This window comes from Capra hircus, chromosome 8 (assembly GCF_001704415.2).
Source record: "Capra hircus breed San Clemente chromosome 8, ASM170441v1, whole genome shotgun sequence".
Classification (NCBI taxonomy): domain Eukaryota; kingdom Metazoa; phylum Chordata; class Mammalia; order Artiodactyla; family Bovidae; genus Capra; species Capra hircus.
In genome coordinates, this window is record NC_030815.1 from 83,949,594 (window position 1) to 83,970,284 (window position 20,691).

General features: G+C 40.5%; 2 protein-coding genes across 2 annotated transcripts in view; one reads left to right on the forward strand and one right to left on the reverse strand.

Annotated features, from left to right (window-relative positions):
• CENPP (centromere protein P) overlaps positions 1-2,000 on the forward strand; it is a 235,608-nt gene extending 233,608 nt beyond the window's left edge. Inside the window, 3 exon segments of the mRNA XM_005684168.3 lie at positions 199-278; positions 1,416-1,507; positions 1,844-2,000. Of these exon segments, the coding sequence (XP_005684225.2) occupies positions 199-278; positions 1,416-1,507; positions 1,844-1,974 (303 nt within the window). The 3' untranslated portion in view covers positions 1,975-2,000.
• The window catches only part of IPPK (inositol-pentakisphosphate 2-kinase), a 60,355-nt gene continuing 41,669 nt past the window's right edge, over positions 2,006-20,691 (reverse strand). Inside the window, exons 12-13 of the mRNA XM_018052493.1 lie at positions 7,285-7,364; positions 2,006-4,677 (exon numbers count right to left, since the gene is read on the reverse strand). Of these exons, the coding sequence (XP_017907982.1) occupies positions 4,452-4,677; positions 7,285-7,364 (306 nt within the window). The 3' untranslated portion in view covers positions 2,006-4,451. The remainder of the gene's footprint in view (positions 4,678-7,284; positions 7,365-20,691) is intronic.

A 20,691-nucleotide genomic window follows, 5' to 3' on the forward strand; every position in this document is an offset into this window, starting at 1 on the left:
GTTAGTGTGGAATCCAGGAGGCTGTGTGGCAGCAGAGATCTAGAACAGGCAGGGCTGATGAGCACAGAAGCCAGGAGCGGGGGTGGTCACGGCTAGGATGCCATGGTGCCTAGATGAGAAAGTGGCACGCCTGATAATTAAGATTTTCAGAGAATGCAAGACACACCCCACAGATTTCTCTGTTTCTTCTCCCCATAGGAAAAGTACCCAGAAGCTGTGCAGCTCTCAGAGGGGGCCTCCTCCAGCTGCATGGGCATTAGGAACCCCAGTCAACCCGGGTGAGTGCACAGGCCCCACCAAGTCCCTCCCCAACCCAGACGGTTCTTTCCTGTTAAAAACGATGACAAACAGTAGAAAACAAATGTAAACCACCTAACTGACATCTTGAGATGTGTCTTTGGAGTTATAACAGATAGCAGCGATGGCAGGAGAGCACCAGGGGATCTATAAGGAAATCTATAAGGAAAACACAAATGGGATCTATAAGGAAAAGTCTAGCAGGTGCCGGTCTCACTGCTGGAGTCCTTAGGGAAGGGAAGCCATGCAGGGGAGGCCAGAGGGGTGGAGTTCTATTTTCAACTTATTTCAAGAAAGGTGGGGAGTCTGCAAGTACTGAGTGAGGGGAGAAGTCGTCCAGGTCTCCTTCCGCCCACTGTGGGTACCTTTATGTGCACATGGGCAGGATGTGCTTCTGTGACCTGCACCTAAAGATGTTTTGTTCCAAGCCTTAAAATGGTGTAGTTATGTAAGCCTCTGGAACATGACTTTTTATTCAACATTATTTCCGAAATCCACCTATGGTGGTGCCTATAGCTGTAGCTATTCATTTTCACTGCTTACACTCCATGAGGTGAATATATGTATCTCTGCATTCTTCAAGTCTTGGGCCTTTGGGTTATCATTATCTTCCACTATTTTTAACATTTCCTGTTTATGTCCGTGGGCACACAAGTACACAGGCTTCTCTTGAGCATATACTTAGAAATGAAATTCCTGGGTCATAGGGCAGATTCAGCTATCACTGCCAAATTCCTTTTAAAGTAGTTTAACAATTCGTATTTCCCACCAGTAATCTTTTAAGTTGTCGTTGCTGGATATCCTGTACTTCACTTGTATGGTCAACTAACATGTAGTGGGCACAAAACAGTATCTCACTATGGTCATTTTCCTGTATGTTAATGATGTTGAATATCTTCTCATGTTTAACTGGCCATACTCCCTCTTCACTTGTGGGTCTTTAAGATCAAGGGAGTCTGAGCGCAGCCTTGGGGAAGGGCAGCAACTCCAAGGGTGATTAGGCAGACAGCAGCGTTCCTGCCCATGTAGGCATCCTCTCCTCTAGAGAGAGAGTCAAATGCTGCATACAGTTTAGTCTGATTTTAAAAGCACTCAGCAATGCATCTTACCTCTTTCAGGTTTGAACTAGTCATTGTTTGGAGGATACAAATAGATGAAGAAGGGAAGGTTTTGCCAAAGCTGGATCTTCTCACCGAAGTGCCGTTGCGAGGTAGGGATGTTCTGGTGATTTCTCACTGTGTTCAACACAGACACCTACTTATTTCATCTAGTTTTATATGGCAAGAATCAAAAGTAAAACTCACTGATGCACTTTTAAAATAGGTTTTCAAAATATTTTTTTGTCTATAATCACTCAAAAAGCACATGGAAGTAGGGTTGCCCCGTAAGGCCCTCCCAGATTATAGCCTGATGTCTCTGCCTCAGGAACGTGGGGAGGGGCTTGGGTCAAGGTGATTCAGTCGTCCTGGCTTCCCTTCAGTGCAGCCAGTTGAGAATGAGGGAAGTGTCTTGGTGAAGTGTCTTACCTGATTTGTTTTCTTTACAGCCCTGGAACTGGACAAGAACAGAGTCATAGAAACTGCTCCTCTCAGCTTCCGAACCCTACTGGGCGTGCTGGGCATTGAAGCCACTCTAGAAAGCCTGATTAAATCACTTTGTACAGAGGAAAGCAGCTAATTCCCAAACAGTGAACAATTACACATAGGAGTAAGATGCTGCACCTGGAGGTGTATGATTTTATTGAATATAAACATTTGCTCTTTTCCACTTAGAAACCTTACCTTTAGAACATGTTTATGCAGTTATGGCACATTATATATCAGTTGTCGGGACATGAAAAAATAAATACAGTTATTTAAATTCAAAATACCAAACAAGTGACACATATAGTGTATTTTTAAAAGTAAACTCAACATCCAAGAAAGTACAGAAGTGGCTATCCATCCTGGGATATGGGGAGCCACCGTGCCCCTACCTTGGTATGAATCTAAGGGCAGAGGCGGCACCAGTCCATCTCAAAGGTTGGCCCTCCTCCTACCATCCACCACTGAGGGACTCCTGGAGGGCTTACCAGTGCAGCCCCATTCTTTTACATTCCTCAGACACCCCAGGGGAGCCACACCACCCTCCTCACCTCCTGGCTCTAGAAGCAGCACTGGAGGCTTTCACAGCACCTCTCAGCAACAAGTCCTCTGACATTCACTCTTCATGGTCTTTCACAAAAAAGTAGAGTGGTTAACATTAACAGATGAGTAAGACAGCAAACATGGCATTGTCCCTTCACACAGGGCCTTAGCCACCCAGCCCCTCTGCACAGAAGAAACAGTGTTTTCGTTAAAGTCCCCCAGAGTCCTAAGTGCTGCACTGACCTGAGTCGCCAGTTTAAAGTAGAATGGGTGAAAACACTGTTTCCATCAAATGAAAGCCTCAGGGAAGGGGCTGAGGTGGAGTGTGAAAAGTGCAAAGGGTTGAGTCAAGACCCTCTAGCAGGAGATACTGATCTTTAATTTTTTTCCCCCAAATAGAGGGTGATTGTTTTCAGACCGTTCACTCCAGTCACAATAGGCAACAGGAGGCTGCCCAGCCTACCTCCTTGAGGGGCTGGGGCTTCAGAGCTCCACACACGAGATTCAGGGTCCCCTGCATACCCTGGTGCTGGGCAAGACCATCCTCACCCCAGGCCAGCAACAAGGAACAACCTCAGGCCAAAATAACTCTGGCAGCTACCTACTTCCATGCACTCTGGAGCCTGCAGCTTGACCATGAGAACAGGGCTCCATGCACACCCCTATGTGTGGAATCTCCAAAGCCCTGTACCCCAGCATCCCACATGAATGAGAGGCATGTGTTATTTGAGTATCTTTTTGAACCTCTGAGTGAAGAAGTAAGAAGTAAATGATAGGACAGGACTGAAGAATAAATTCTAGAAGAGCTGGCTTGATTCAAATAAGCATAATTCTCAATTTATCACAAAATTCCCCACAAAAATTATAATCAGCAAAATATTCTTATTTTTTGTGTAGTATTTTCATACAATCTCATGGTTTCACTATTATATTACAATAAGCCTTCATTAGTCCCTCAAAATGATGATATAAATAATCTATACAACCTACCAGAGAATAAAAAACTGAAGCCAAGTTTCCCAACAGTTTTCATAGCAGCTGGGCACACTTTTGGTGACCCCAACAAGAACCCTCTTGGTGCCAGCCAGGAGTCGCTCATCATGCAGAAGCAGGGCCTTGGGCAGCCCCGATGGGGAGGCGGTCCAGAATTACTCAAGGCCACCACCACCACACATCTTAGTGAAACCCAAATCAGGATGCTGGCCCTGGCAGAAGTAGCTGAGGTTTCCCAAACATCCAAAAATGTCAGAACACAGAACCGGCAGATGCACAGGCACCCCATGACACCCACCCTGGGCATAGCAGCTCAGAGTTACAGCTCTGCTTTCAGCTTCCACAGCAGCAATTTCAGGTGGGAAAGAATACCTTGTTTCCCCTAAAGTTAAAGATAAAATCATTCAACACAAAATAGAAAGTCAGTGCTCGCATGAGTGGTGTCTACCCCTGCCCTGAGTCCCACGCTCCCTGCTGACCCTGAGCAGAGCAGTGGGTACGGCACCTCCACATGGACTGTGAGTCCGCTGCTCAGAACTGACGCCCACATCAGCAACTTAGCGCTATCCACAGCAGGGAACTACTAAAGCTGCGCTGACACACGGCTTGTGTTGGAAGAGTGACCAGGTAACTCAGCTGGGAACGTTCCAGTAGTATCTGTGTTTTCTTCAAAGTCCAAACTGTAAGGTGTATGTGACAATTCAAGTTTTCTATGTTAGGATTCTGGTGGTAGGAGATCCAAACCTTGAGTCTTATAAGGCTTTTTAGAGATTAGATGTGAACCGTGGGTGGGAAGGGAGAACTGCCCAGGGGCCTCCAGGGAGACAGCACACTGCTGGGCTCAACGTCCAACATTCCTTGTCCTGGAAGCTGTCTCTAAGGGTATGCCATGTCTCCCAGAGGCAGTCCCACCTGAACAGGGGTTGAAAAGCAAAAACATTCACAGCCAGAAGTCACCCAACACAACAGAAAATAGCTCTATCATTCAACCTTCACATTCTGTGTTCAAGTTTCAAAGCCACTACAAGAAAAAGGTTAGACCTTATGGAGAACTAACGTGCAATCTTCGCTTTCCTTGAACCTTGTCGACATCACGGTGGCATCTTTGGCATGTACGGTCTTTAAATAGTAGTTGACTATCTTGCCATCCAGTTTATACTGATGAGGAATGCTCTCGTAGGGCTTGAGGTCAAGGTCCAGCACAGACACAGAGAAGGCAAACCTAGATCTTGATGAAGGGACAACAGGCCTTTGATCGGAGCTGGAAGCAAAAGAGCAATTTCAGAATACACAAACCTCCCAAATCCTCTCAGTGCAACTCACAAAGAGCACCCATTCTGTGCATCTACATGCATTCCATCTCTATCTGTGTCAGCTGTATGCCTCATGCTTGAAGCTTCTGCAAGAGAGGCACCTACTGTGACACCTACCAGCACACCAGATAAGAAAGAGTTAAAGTGCAGAAAGATGGAAAAGCAATTAAGTAGACTATGCAATTGATATTCCCCATATCCCAGTAGTATAAACAAATGCTAAAAATGTTACTTATCATGAGCCAAGTATTACAAAACCTAAGAAAAAGAAAGTAGATCTAGCCATACAACAGCCAAATGCATAAAATGTTAAGAACAGACTTCTCTTTACGTATCTTTTCCCATGTCTGGTGAGAAACTCTTGCTCCTCTGCTTTTTCACATTAGGAAAGAGAGATCTGGTTTCATGTTTTGTTCTCAAATGGTTTTGTGTTTTATTCTCACATTGTGTCTGTAGTGTTTTCTATTTTGTTTCTTAGGGTTTTGCTTTGTGGTTTTTCTAAATATTGGAATAGCTGTATGCTTATAACAAAACATAAACAATTACTTGTACTTAAAAACACTTGATGCGAAGAGCTGACTCACTGGGGGAAAAACCCTGATGCTGGAAAAGATTGAGGGCAGAAGGAGAAGGGGACGACAGGGTGAGATGGCTGGATAGCATCACCGACTCAATGGACATGAATTTGAGCAAATTCCAGAAGATAGTGAAGGACCGGGAAGCCTGGCGTGCTACAGTCCATAGGGTCACCAAGAGTCGGACGTGACTTAGAAAAACAGCAACAACCAAAACACTTTCAGGCTAGTTCTGAAGTTTGTACTAACATTTCTGTATATACCACTTAGCTCTCAAAGTGCTCTCAGTATGCATCCAAATGACTGGTTAAATACATTACATGAGCTCAGTTTAGCCCAAGAGAGAAGTATTAAGGAGTTCTGGTTTCTCTATGCATACTATTCTAGATTTAGACATTATTAAAGACAAAATACCAATTTCTAAAGGTCCTGCCTGGGAGAGGGAAGGCAGATAAAAACATTCCTATCTAATAACCTAATTAAGGCCTAGACTCTCATTCAGTTCCTGCTCAGAAATACTGTTTATAGGAAAAATGAATCCCTGGCTCAGTTGCTGGGGTCTTAGCTACTCCCTCTTGAACAGCAGAGAACATGTATACAAATTAAGGTCTTGCTTCTGAGTCTCACTCTCAGGGCCTGACACCCAAGCTTCATGCAGCTGGGCTAGGACAGTGAACATCTCTGGCCCTCACCAGGGCTGCACATTTCATAGGAAACCACACATCATATCAGAACCAACACCCAACAAGATGACATGGATCAAAAAAGGAATCCATCACACAGAGTCTGGTGAGAGCATGTTGCAGGCCACTCCTGAGGAGCCTACTGGTCAGCCTCTGAGTCTTCTGATACTTAAAATGCTTCTCTACACTGTGGATGACACAGGTGCCCACATGGTTCAGAAGTTTCTGGACACACGTCCTCACTCCTCTCCCAACATGTCAATTTCTGTTGAGCAGCTGTGGTCAAGGGTGTCAGGACTCCTGGCCCCCACCCCATCACACATCTGTATCCTGACTACATCCTTCCTTCAGGAAGGGTGATAGATAGTAACATTTGTGTGCTTTTCTCTCACCTAACAACACTAGCTTAATCCAAATGGATTCCTGCTGCTAAGCACTGGGAGCATTTTCTTAGGGGATAATGAGAGATTTCAACTAAACAACTCTTTTTAAAAATATTTCAGTTATGCCCTATAAATGTCCCTCCGTGTTTCCTATCAGAAAGTGGACAATCCTATGCCTGCCAAGAAGCAGGACTCTTAGGAATGTTTAGTTCAAAAGCATCAGAAAACCGAGTGGCTGGCAGCCAGTTACAAGGTCATCTTGACCCAGGAACACACATCAGAAGATTATGGAACATTCCACAAAACCATGTGTGGGGTTTGGCACCCTGAAGATTAATGCTAAAGATGCCATCTAATCAATGAGAGAAGATTTTCAGGTTCATCCTGAATTCCTAGGCAGAGATAGGATTGGATAATGATGTCCTGGGAGAGATGCTGCAAAGAGGAAACAGAACAATGAAATGTTGTTTTAAAGGTTTTGAAATGACTATAAAGGCTGGCACATCAGGACCTGGAAAAAGGAAGGAAAATAAGGCCTAGAGTAACCTACAGCTTCTTGGGCCTCTGAGCCATGATGGAAACTTGGGATTTTCTTTGACAGAAAGGTATCTGCACCACAGCATCTAAACTGCTTCTAAAGTCCTTGAGATATTTTCTTAGAAAACAGTAGTAATCTTGAATTTAATAGAACAAGGTTTTAAAATTACTCTCAAAAATGTCTTTTTGACTTGTTACAAACTTCTAAAGAGCAAGAGTTAATAATCCCCATTGTATTAAGTAGGCCTTGGAAACTGGCCTTTGTTCATAGACACGATCCTTCAAGGGCCTCTCTAAATATAAGGACACCAACTCTCTTGCCACGCCACAAAACCTTACTAGACCAAGGACACGTGACACAGCAGAAGGTGCCTCACCTTGCATCCTGCAGACAGGGAGAGAGTGCAATCATGATGGAGCAGTCCTTCGCCGTCATGGCAACCCGGTACTGCTGAACCTGCAGGGAAGGAGAAGTCAGTTCCACAGCACCCCCACACATACCTTTCCCAACTGGAGAGGTCCGGGAACTGGTCCCAGATCAGGGGTGGGTTAGGAAGACCCAGGCCCAAAGAGCTCATTAGAGGCCAGTCCCGCCCTCTGACCTCTCACTGTAGGCAATGTATGGACCCTGATTCTGGAGACCTTGGACTTCAGCAAGAAATCACAGTCCGCCTTGTAAGAAAAAGCAGTAGCCACACTGACAGCACTGAGTATCACCCTGGGTCTTTGTTGCTGCACGTGGGCTTTCTCTAGGTGCAAACAGTGGAGGCTACTCTCTAGTTGTAATGCACAGACTTCAGTAGTTACAGCACAGGGGCTCATTAGTTGTGGCTTGTGAGTCCTGGAGTGTGCAGGCTTTAGTAACTGGCACGTAGGCTCAGCAGTTGCAAGTCTCAGGCACCAGATCATGGGTTTAGTTGCTCCATGGCAGGTGGAATCTTCTTGGACCAAGGATCGAACCCATGCTCTCTGCACTGGCAGGAGGATTCTTACCCACTGCACCACCAGAGAAGTCTCATTTGAATTTTTTAGACTGAACAGCTCTCACTTTTACAGGAATAAAATAGTTACAAAAATGTGGGCCCTACACATTATCACTAGCTTCAACATCTGTGTGATGGCAGATTGTAACTTCTTGTCTCCCTTTCAGTCATTTCCTTCAATGAAACACATCAAGAGGACTGCCCTGAGACAACACTCAGGCTTCATTCCACAAGGCAGGAATGTGTGGGAAAGAGGGGAGAACCCCAAGTGCGAGTTACAGAAGTGTGGCCCCAAGTTTGGCCTGCAAAAATCTTAACAGTAGGAGGAAAAAGAAGCTCTTCTCCTACTATTCATTTAGCTAAGAAATCAAGTATTTCACAATATATACACACACACAAATCCAGTCTAAAATTACAGAGATAAATATTAAAAACAGAATATAAAATACTGCATCCTACTCTGCAAGACTTAAAACATAAAAGCCATGAAAGACAAAGACATCTGAATACCTAAAAATAAAAAGCTTTTATTTGATACAGTTATAATCCAAATATAAAAGAGTTGTTGAAGAATAGGAGAAAACATCTGCAGCATATAATAATCAACATCAAGAATATATGCAAGATCTCCCTGGTGGTTCAGTAGTTAAGAATCCACCGTCCAATGCAGGTTTGATCCCTGGTCGGGGAACTAAAAGCCCACTTGCTGAGGGTCAGCTACTGAACCTGTGCTCTCTGGAGCCTGCGTATAACAAGTAGAGAGCCCATGAACCATGATGAAGACCTCTGTGCTGCAACTAAGACCCTACACAGCCAAGTAAACACATATAAAATATATTAAGTGCGACTAAGGTCCATCTAGTCAAGGCTATGGTTTTTCCTGTGGTCATGTATGGGTGTGAGAGTTGGACTGTGACGAAGGCTGAGCGCCGAAGAATTGATGCTTTTGAACTGTGGTGTTGGAGAAGACTCTTGAGAGTCCCTTGGACTGCAAGGAGATCCAACCAGTTCATTCTGAAGATCAACCCTGGGATTTCTTTGGAAGGAATGATGCTAAAGCTGAAGCTCCAGTACTTTGGCCACCTCATGCGAAGAGTTGACTCATTGGAAAAGACTCTGATGCTGGGAGGGATTGGGGGCAGGAGGAGAGGGGGACAACTGAGGATGAGATTGCTGGATGGTATCACGGACACAATGGACGTGAGTCTGAGTGAACTCTGGGAGATGGTGATGGACAGGGAGGCCTGGCATGCTGCGATTGATGGGGTCGCAAAGAGTCGGACACAACTGAGCGACTGAAATGAACTGAACTATTCACTGTACCTCAGACATGGAAACAACCTGAAAGTCCATTGACAGATGAATGGATAAAGATGTGGTACATATATACAGTGGAACACTACTCGGTCATAAAAAAAGAATGAATGAAATAATTCCATTTGCAACAACATGGATGCAACTAGAGATTATCATACTGAGTCAAGTAAATCAGAAAGAGACAAATACCATATAGTTTATTACTTAACACATGGAGTCTAAACTATGACACAAATTTATCTATAAAACAGAAACAGATTCACAGATATACTGAATAGACTGCTGTTGCTAAAGGAGTGGGGGTTAGGGGAAGGATGGATTGACAGTTTGGGATTAGCAGATGCAAACTATTATTAAAGAATGGATAAACAACAATGTATATCACAGAGAACTATATTCAATATCCTTAAAAAGCCATAATGGAAAAAAATATGAAAAAGAACCTATGTACATTTATAACTGAATCACTTTGCTGTATAGCAGAAATTAACACTATATAAATCAACAAGACTTCAATAAAATTTTTTAATACATAAAATGCTAGATCAATATGTAAAAAGAAAACTAATCAAAAAAGATATGGACCAAAGAAACTGACAAAATAAAAAATAGCCAATACATATATAAGATGTTCATATGTACCACTGATCAAGGAAATGCAAATTATAACTGAAAATCTTTGCTTTCATCACAAAATTGTGTTTTATATATATATGAAAGGGCTAGACTTTCACTTCAAGCAGTGCTGGAGTATAATCAGGGCCAACCCAACTGCTGAAGTAGAAAAAGCTAAACAAAATATCAAAAACACCTGCTTGAAGGCAGAGGTCACAAGACCGGGGAGAACTGCTTAACCAGGGGGAGGACAAAGACCTTTCCTGCCTAGGGAGTGGATGACAATTCTGGAAGGCCAGCCAAGAGACACTTTAACCTTCAGGGCTATGGGGACAGGAACCATGATGAATCCCTGCTCTGGGTTAGTATCCAAATGTTGCAGCTTTAGACAGGGTGAGCCAGAAGTCAACAGGCCTTATCAGGAACTGCAACTCTGCTTCAAAGAGAATAGTCACCAAAGCTGGATTAAGATGGCCCCAGCTTGCTAATGCTTCCCAGGTCCCTGACAGAAGCAAACCTAAAATTCTCTCTAGAAGCTAACATACTAGGCCTCATTATCTCTAAACTAATTATACAAATACAGTTTCTGACACACAAGCAAAACTACCCAGGCACAAAAAGATGATGCCATGAGAGAAAACCAGAAAAAAAAAAAAAAAAAACACACAAATGAACCCCCCCCCCAACCCCACAATGGTAGAAAGAGGTATCAGGTATCATGGACTCCAGGTATCAGAGGTACCACACACACATGCTGCTTGGCTCAAAGAAAAACAAAATTAAGAGCTTCAGAGAACTGGAGACTATGGGGTTTCCCTTGTATATTACTTGTCGCTTGTCCCTTGCTGCTTTTAATATTCTTTCTTTGTGTTTAGTCTTTGTTAGTTTGATTAGTATGTGTCTTGGCATGTTTCTCCTTCGGTTTATCCTGAATGGGACTCTTTGGGCCTCTTGGACTTGATTGACTTTCCTTTTCCATGTTGGGGAAATTTTCAACTATAATCTCTTCAAAAATTTTCTCATAGCCTTTCTTTTTCTTTTCTTCTTCTGGGACCCCTATAATGTGAATGTTGGTGCATTTGATTTTGTCCCAGAGGTCTGTGAGATTATCCTCAGTTCTTTTCATTCTTTTTACTTTATTCTGCTCTTCAGAAGTTATTTCCACCATTTTATCTTCCAGCTCACTGATTCATTCTTCTGCTTCAGATATTCTGCTACTGATTCCTTCTAGAGTATTTTTCATTTCAATACTTGTGTTGTTTGTATGTTTATTCTTTAATTCTTCTAGGTCTTTGTTAATTGACTCTTGCATTTTCTCCATTTTGTTTTCAAGGTTTTTGCTCATCTTTACTATCATTATTCTGAATTCTTTTTCAGGTAGTTTGTCTATTTCCTCTTCATTTATTCCTCTTCTGTGTTTCTAGTTTGTTTCTTCATTTGTATAGTATTTCTCTGCCTTTTTATTATTTTTTTTAACTTACTATGTTTGAGGTCTCCTTTTCTCAGGCTTCAAGGTTGAATTCTTTCTTCCTTTTGGTTTCTGCCCTTCTAAGGTTGGTCCAGTGGTTTGTTGTAAGCTTTGTATAGGGTGAGATTTGTGCTGAGTTTTTGTTTTTCCTCTGATGAAGGCTGAGTGAGGTGGTAATCCTGTCTGCTAATGACTGGGTTTGTATTTTTGTTTTGTTTGTTGTTTAGATGAGGCATCCTGCACAGGGTGCTACTGGTGGCGGGTGATGCTGGGTCTTGTATTCAAGTGCTTTCCTTTGTGATACTCCCCAGGGTTAGTTCTCTGGTAGCCTAGGATCTTGGGAGTCAGTGTTCCCACTTCAAAGGCTCAGGACTTGATCTCTGCCGCTGGCACTGCACCAGAGCTGGAGCCAGAGGGAGCCGGGAAAGGGCCGGGAGGAGCTGGGAGCCAGTGAGCAAGCCTGAGGGGCAGGATGCAGGGCACAGATGTGTTTTTTCACAAATTGGTTTGTGGCAACCCCGCATCAAGCAAGTCCATTGGCACCATTTTGCCAATAGCATTTGTTCACTCCATGTCTCTGTGTTACACATTGGTAATTCTCACACTATTTCAAACTTCATTATATTATATTTGTTATAATGATCTGTAATTAGTGACCTTTGATGTTATTATTATAATTGTTTTGGAGCACCAGGAACTGGAACCACATAAAATGACAATCAACAAATGTGTGTTCTGAGTGCAAATACCAACTGGCCATCCCCCCATCTCTCTTTCTTCCTCAGGCTCCCCATTCCCTTAGGTCAAATTAGGCCAATTAATAACCCTACAAATGGCTTCTAAGTGTTAAGTGATAGGAAGAGTCACAGGTCTCTTACTTTTAAATCAAAGGCTGGAAATAATCAAGCTTAGTGAGGAAGGCATGTTGAAAGCTGTGATAGGCTAAAAGCTAGGCCTCATGTAACAAACAGCCAAGTTGTGAAAGCAAAGGAAATGTTCTTGAAGGAAATTAAATGTATTGCTCCAGTGAACACACAAATGCTAACAAAACAACTTATTGCTGATATAAAGTTTTAGTGGTCTAGATAGAAGATCAAACCAATCACAAAGCGTGAAAGCATTAGTCGCTCAGTCATGTCCAACTCTGCCATGACTGTACCCTGCTAGGCTCCTCCGTCCATGGAGTTCTCCAGACAAGAATACTGAAGCGGGTTGCCATTTCCTTCTCTAGGGGATCTTCCCAACCCAGAGATCGAACCTGCATCTCTTATGTCTCCTGCATTAGTAGGCAGGATCTTTACCACTAGTGCCACCTGGGAAGCCCAAACCAATTACAACATTTCCTTAAACCAAAGTCTAAGCCAGAGCAAGGTCATAACTCTCTTCAGTTCTATTAAGGATGAGAGAGGTAAGGAAGCTGCAAGAAAAATTTGAAGCTACCAGAGATTAGTTCATGAGGTTTAAGGAAAGAAGCCATCTCTATAACATAAAAGTGAAAGATGAAGCAGTAAGGGCTGAGATAGAAGCTGCAGCTAGTTATCCAAAAGATATTGCTAAGATAATCCATGAAAGTTAGGCAACACTAAACAACAGATTTTCATTGTGGATGAAACAGACATATCAGAAGAAAATACCATCTAGGAATTTAATAGCTAGAGAGAAGTCCACGTCTGGCTTCAAAGGACAGGTTGACTCTTGTTAGGCGCTAATGCCACTGGTGACTTTAAATTGAAGCCAGTGTTCATTTACTATTCCAAAATTCCTAGGGCCCTTGAGAATTATGCTCCATCTAGTCTGCCTTTGCTCTATAAATGGAACAACAAAGCCTGGATAACAGCACGTCTGTTTATAACATAGTTTACTAAATATTTTAAGCCCACTGTTAGGGACTATTTTTCTGCTTAGAAAAAAAAGATTCCTTTCAAAATTACTGCTCCCTGACATCCAAGAGCTCTGATGGGAGATGTACAATGAGATTACAATGTTTTCATGCCAGCTAACAAAACATCCACTGTTTCCCCATCTATTTCCCATGAAGCGATGGGCCCAGATGCCATGATCTTAGTTTTCTGAATGTTGAGCTTTAAACCAACTTTTTCACTCTCCTCTTTCACTTTAATCAAGAGGCTTTTTTTGGGGCTCCAAAATCACTGCAGATGGTGACTGCAGCCATGAAATTAAAAGATGCTTACTCCTTGGAAGGAAAGTTATGACCAACCTAGATAGTGTATTAAAAAGCAGAGCTATTACTACACTAACAAAGGTCCATCTAGTCAAGGTTATGGTTTTTCCAGTGGTCATGTATGGATGTGAGAGTTGGACTGTGAAGAAGGCTGAGTGCTGAAGAATCAATGCTTTTGAACTGTGGTATTGGAGAAGACTGTTGAGAGTCCCTTGGACTGCAAGGAGATCCAACCAGTCCATCCTAAAGGAGACCAGCCCTGGTTGTTCACTGGAAGGACTGATGCTGAGGCTGAAACTCCAATACTTTGGCCACCTCATGCGAAGAGCTGACTCATTGGAAAAGACTCTGATGCTGGGAGGGATTGAGGGCAGGAGGAGAAGGGGACGACAGAGGATGAGATGGCTGGATGGCATCACCGACTCGATGCACTAGAGTTTGGGTGAACTCTGGGAGATGGTGATGGACAAGGAGGCCTGGCGTGGTGCGATTCATGGGGTCGCAAAGAGTCGGACAAAACTGAGCAACTGAACTGAACTGAATACAACATCCATTCCATAGCCCATGAATCAAGGAGTGATCTCAGCTTTTAAGTCTTACCAGTTACATTTTGTAAGGCTGTAGCTGCTACAGATAGTGAATTCTTCTGATGGATCTGGGCAGTCAACTGAAAACCTTCTGGAAAGGATTCCCCATTCTAGATACCATTAAGAACATTCATGATTAATGAGACAAAGTGAAAAGATCCACAATAACAGCTTAGAAGAAGCTGATTCCAGCCCTCATGGATGTCTTTGAGAGTTCAAGACTTCAGTGGAAGAAGTAACTGTCGATGTGGTAGAAGCAGCAAGAGATCTAGAATTAGAAATGAAGCCTCAAGATGTGACTGCACTGCACATCATAAAAATTTTATCTTTATGATAAAATTTTACTGGATAAGGATTTGTTTCTTATGGATGAGCAAAAAGAAACTCTTCTTGAGACGGAATCTACAAGTAAAGATGCAGTGAAGATTGCTGAAACAAGAGACTATTTAGACTATGACATAAATTTAGTTGGTAAAACAGTGGCAGAGTTTGAGAGGACTGACTCCAAGTTTTGAAAGAAGTTCTACTGTGGTAAAGTGCTTTCAAAGAGCATTTCATGCTTCAGATAAATCATTCATGAAAGAAAGAATCAACCAATGCGTCAAACTTCATTGTTATCTTATTTTAAGAAATTGCCACAGCTACCCCAACCTCCAGCACCCACTACCCTGATCAGTAATTAGCCATGAACACAGAGGCAAGGCCCTCCACCAACAAAAAGATTACCTGCTATAGGCTTAGGTAATGATCAACATTTTTTAGCAATAATGTATTTTTTAATTAATTATGTTCTTTAGACATAATGCTATTGTGCACTTAATAGAGTATAATATAGTATAAACATAACTTTAATATGCACTAGAAAGCCAAAAATTCATATAACTCACTTTATTAAGATATTTGCTTTATTGTAGTGGTCTGGAACCAAACCCACAATATCTCTGAGGTATACCTGTAACCACATTAACAGAAAATAGAAAAGTCACATGGTTTTCTCAATAGAAATAGAAAAGGCACTGAATAACTCAACACCCATTCCTAAAAAATCTCCTAACAAATCAGGAATAGAAGGGAACTTCCTCAATTTGATAAAGGTTATTTATTTTAAAGTAAATCAGGGCTTCCTTGGTGTTTCAGTGATAAAGAATCTTCATGCCAATGCAGGAGACATAGATATGATCCCTGATCCAGGCAGATCTGACATGGTGCAGGGCAGTTAAGCCCATGCACCACAACTCTCGTTGAGCCCGTGCTCCAGGGCCTGGCAACCAAAACTACTAAGCCCATGTGCTGCAACTACTGAAGCCCATGCACCCTGGAGCCCATGCTCAGCAACAAGCGAAGCTACCGCAATGAGAAACCCATGCATTTCAACAAAAAGTAACCCCTGCTCGCTGCAACTAGAGAAAGCCTGTGCAGCAACAAAGACACAACATAGCCAAAAGTAAAATAAATAAATGACATTATTTTTTTTTAAAAATAAACCAAACAACATCAAAAAAGCCTACAGTAAACAATTTAATGGTAAATGCTTTCTCTTTAAGATTGGGAACAAAACTAGAATTTCCACTATCAGAAATTAACTACATGTAGTTAGGCAAAACAAAATAAATAAGTAAAATGTATACATATCAGAAAGGGGAAAAAAACATCAAATTCACAAACAATATTTTATGTAGTTAGAATTAGTGGCTTCAACAAGTCTGAGCGATAAAGAACACCTCAAGGTAGAAAAATCAATTGCATATCTATATATCCACAATAAACACTTAAAGTGAAATAGTAAGATACAATCTATATCTAAAACCATCAAATATCTAGAAATATATCTAGTAAAATATATGATCTCTCTAAAAAAAACTATAAAATGTTTTTATCAGATTTTAAATAATACCTATTAAAAAGAAAATGCCTATGTTGGGAATTCAATCTTGTATCAACTCTTTTCATCATTTTAGTGCCAAATCAATCAAAATCCCAACAGGTTTGTTGTTGCTTTCCCTTACAGAACTGAACAAGTTGACTTTTTTTTTTTTTTTGAGGTACAGTTGATATACAATGTAAGCTGATGTAAATTTCAGGTATACAACCTAGTGAGTCACAAACAACTGACAAATAATTGATCTTCCAAGTATACAAGCAGCTCATGCAGCTCAATACCAGAAAAAGAAACAACCTAATGAAAAAGTGGGCAGAAGACCTAAACAGACATTTCTCCAAAGAAGACATACAAATGGCTAATAAACACATGAAAAGATGCTTAACATCACTCATTATTAGAGAAATGCGAATCAAAACTACATCTCACACTGGTCAGAATGGCCGCCATCAAAAAGTCTGCAAAGCATAAATGCTGGAGAGGGTGTGGAGAAAAGGGAACCCTATTGAACTGCAGATGGGAATGTAAATTGATACAGTCACTAGGGAAGACCATATGCCTATGGCCGACTCATGTTGATGTATGGCAAAAACTATCAAAATACTGTAATTATCCTTCGATTAAATTTAAAAAAATTATACCCCATTTATAGCTATTTTATAGCTATTATTAATTATCAGCTATATAACCTGTGTTGTATAATATATCCTTGTAGCTTATTTTATACATAGTAGTCTGTACCTCTTAATCCCCACCCCTACCTTGCCCATCCCTCATCTCTCTCCCCCCAGGTAACTACTCATTTGTTCTCTGTATCTGTGGGAAGTGTTTCTTTTTGGAACACGTTGATTCTAAAATTTATATAGATAAGCAAAAGGTCAAGAAGAGCCAGGCATTAATTAAAGCAAAGACATTATTGAAGAAAGTATAGAAGAATTTACCCTATTGGGTATCAAGATTTATTGTGACTCTATAGTGATCAGGACAATTCCTATGACTCTAGGACAATTTTGTATGAAAATAAAACCTTACCTCATGCCACACCAAAAATCAACTGCAAAAGGTATTACCAAATACCTGCGCATGCCACACCAAAAATCAACTGCAAAAGGTGTCTACCAAATACAATAAGGTTTCTCAAATATCTGTAGGACCTTAAGGTAGATAAAACACAAAGACTACTAAAGAAAGAAAGATATAAATTAATCTTAAAATTATGACCTTCCCTTCTGAAAGGGACAAACTTCATTAAGAGAGTAAAATGGCTAGGGGAAGAAGATATTTGTAACACATATATCTGACAATGGACTTCTTGACTTCTTTCCAGAACACATAAAGAATTCCTTCATATCAATAAGAAAAAGACAACCCTACCAGAAAAAAAAAAAAAAAAAAAAAACAACTGGGGAAGAGACTTAAGTAGGTGCCTCATGGAAAAAGAAATAAAAAGGCCAATAAGCATATGAAAAGGTGCTGAATCTCATTGCCCAATAAACCACTATTACCAACCACTATTATCCACTCACCAGAATGACTAAAATTAAAAAGACCCACAAACAAGTGGCAGAGAGGGTATGGGGCCACAGGAACTACCCTAGCCTGTCAAACTACCTTAGCCAGTTGTAGGGAATATAAGCTGTTTCACAATATCTTCTAAAGCTGAATATGCTCACATCTCTGGCCCAGAAATTGCACTCCTAAAATATACCCAAGAGAAATGTATGTACATGTTCACTAAGAGATCTGTACAAGAATGTTTTGCAAAACCTTTATTTGTAACAGTCAAACTGGGAGCAACTCAAATATCTGTCCACCACAGAATGGGTGAACTGTAGCATATCCATTTAAATACATCACTATAAAACAATGAAAATATGGAAATGAATGCAGTAATATTAGTAAATTTCATACATGTCATATAGAACTTCAAAAAAAGATATACTTGATTCTATAATTATGAAGTTCAAACACATAAACTAAAATATAGGTATGGAAGCCAATACAATAGTTAACTTGAGGGAAAAATGCAAGAGAAATAACTTACAGGAAACCAACAGGGATTCTGATTAGCTGCCAGTATTCCATATTCAAACCTAACTTGTAGTTCTCCAAGAGTCTTCTTTATGACAAATAATGGAGCTGTACATCTTTTGCTGTGCAGTTTTATATGTTGCTGTATTCCACAATACAAGTGGTTAATGAAAAAAAGCTTAGAAAATTAAAATTTTAAATACTAAAAATATAAATTATTTTTGAGGGCATGTGGAAAACAGGGCCCTCGACTATTACAAGAAGGAACATAAATTGGCAAAGTCTTTTGATCTATCAAAAATAAACCTAGCATTTTAACTTCTAAAAATCTCACTGGCAGATAAGATTAAGTGCACAAGGGTTAAAGTACAAAAACGTAAACATTATTTTTACTCCTAACAAAGATAACACTCAAAAAAATTACAATTAGTCATATGACCATACTAACAAGAACAACACTTTGGGGAGTATGGAGAACTTCCAAGGCCCCTCCGACAAAACAATGGTATCCCTATTAACACTGTTAATGCACTGGTAGGCTTGCAGAAGGTAAGGGAAATCCCCAACCCAATCCCCTCTTCTTTCTGTCACTCCCAAGAGAGTTGAAACTAGAGGTTTGAGCAAAGAGCAATAGAGAAGACTGAGCTGCCCTGTAGGCAACATCAGTGTAGGCATGGTTTCTAGGAATAAGCCACAGAGTACAGCATCTAAACCTGAGACTTCTCCCTTAAGCCAAAGATCCATATTTTCTCTGGAGAAAAGCATTCCCTATTTAGGTCCCCAGGATTCTCATAGATTAGTGTTAGTGTTAGTCGCTCAGTCGTGCCCAACTCTTTGCGACCCCATGGACTGCAGCCCTCTGTCCATGAGATTTTCCAGGCAAGGATACTGGAGTGGGTTGCCATTTCCTTCTCCAGGGGATCTTCCCAACCCAGGAATCAAACCTGGGTCTCCTGCACTGCAGGCAGATTCTTTACCAACTGAGCTACAATTAAGGTCAAACAAACATGAGCTCATGATCATACAACTTTGAAAACCCAAGCAGCATGGATGAGCCGGCCAAAATAACAAAGAGATTATTTGTTTTAACCTCCAATGTTTTATTGTATCTTTTAAGATACAGAATATAAAATATCTATTCATAAATTGTTTAAAGAAATAAAAGATGGAGTTTTAAAATGGGCAAGCAACAAGGAACTATCAAAAATACCAAGCAGATGTGAAAATCAACCAAACAGAACTCTGAGAAATTAAAAGTATAATTACTGAAATGGAAAACTCAATGATCAAATAAATTAACAGATTAGACAAAAGTGAAGACAAAATCAGTGAACCGGAAGGCAGAACTAAAGAAAATGATAAAATGAGGTCTGCTATATATAGAGTCTAGGAAGAAAAGAACAGGATAATGGAGAAGAGAGAATATCTGATGAGAAAATGGCTGAGAATTTCCCGGAACTAATAAAAGACATATCTACAAATAGAGAAAGCACAACACAAACCAAGCAAAATAAATTAAAAGTACACCACACTGAATCACACTGCACTAAAATGGCAAATTAAATACATAGACTTTAAAAGCAACTATAGAGGGAAAAAAATCACCTCCTGAGAAAGGGCAGTTAGACAAACAGAAAACATCTTAGCAGCAACATCCACAGTCAGATAATGTCGCAAAAAATGATTAAATGCTAAGAGAAAAACAATCAAGCCTTTCTTTACACCCAGAAGAAACTACCTTTTAAAACTATGACAAAATATAAATACTGTATATCCAGATAAACAGATACAAAGATAACTTACCAAAAGATATTCACTAATGTAACTTCTAAAGGATATACTTCAAGAGGAAAACTAAACTATATGCCAATAAATTAGACAACTTAGACAAAATGGAAAAATTCCTTAAAAGATATGAAATAACAAAACTGACTCAAGAAGAAATAGATAGCAAAATTATACCTATAAGAAGTAAAGAGACTCAACTGGGTATCAAAACATTAATGACAAACAAAAGCCCAGACCCAGATGGCTTCATTGGTGAATTCCATCAAATAAAGAATTACCATCAATCCTTCTCAAATCCCCCTGACCCCCAGAAAAAAACAGGCTGAAAAACTACTTCCCAATTCATTCAACAAGGCCAGTATTACAGATCCATACCTCTTATGAGTACGAACACAAAAAGCCTCAACAAAATAATAGCAAATTGAATCCAGACAATACACAAGAGAAGACATTATTAATCTTATCATGCGCCCATGACCACAAGTCTGGGGTTTATCCCAGGAATGCAAGGTTGGGATTTTTAATACAGTATAATGTTAATTATTCTCCAATCGTCCACCTCTTCTATCCAAAAATGAATATGTCATATCTATAGAATAAAAAACAAAAACCACATGATAATATCATAATAAATAACAACTGATGCAGAAAAAACATTTGACAAAATACAATGTCCTTTCATGATAAAATCATTCAACAAATTAATAAGGGAACTTCTCCAACCTGATCAATATACATAAAGCCCAAAGTTAACATTATACGTAATGATGAAAGACTGAACACTATCCCCCAAACCAGGAACAAATCAGACAGGGATGTCTGTTCTTGCATTTAACACTGCACTAAAACTTCTAGCCAAGTGCTATTATCCAGGAAAAAGACGTAAAAGGCCACCAAATTGGAAAGAAAGTAGAAAAACTATCTCTAAATGATC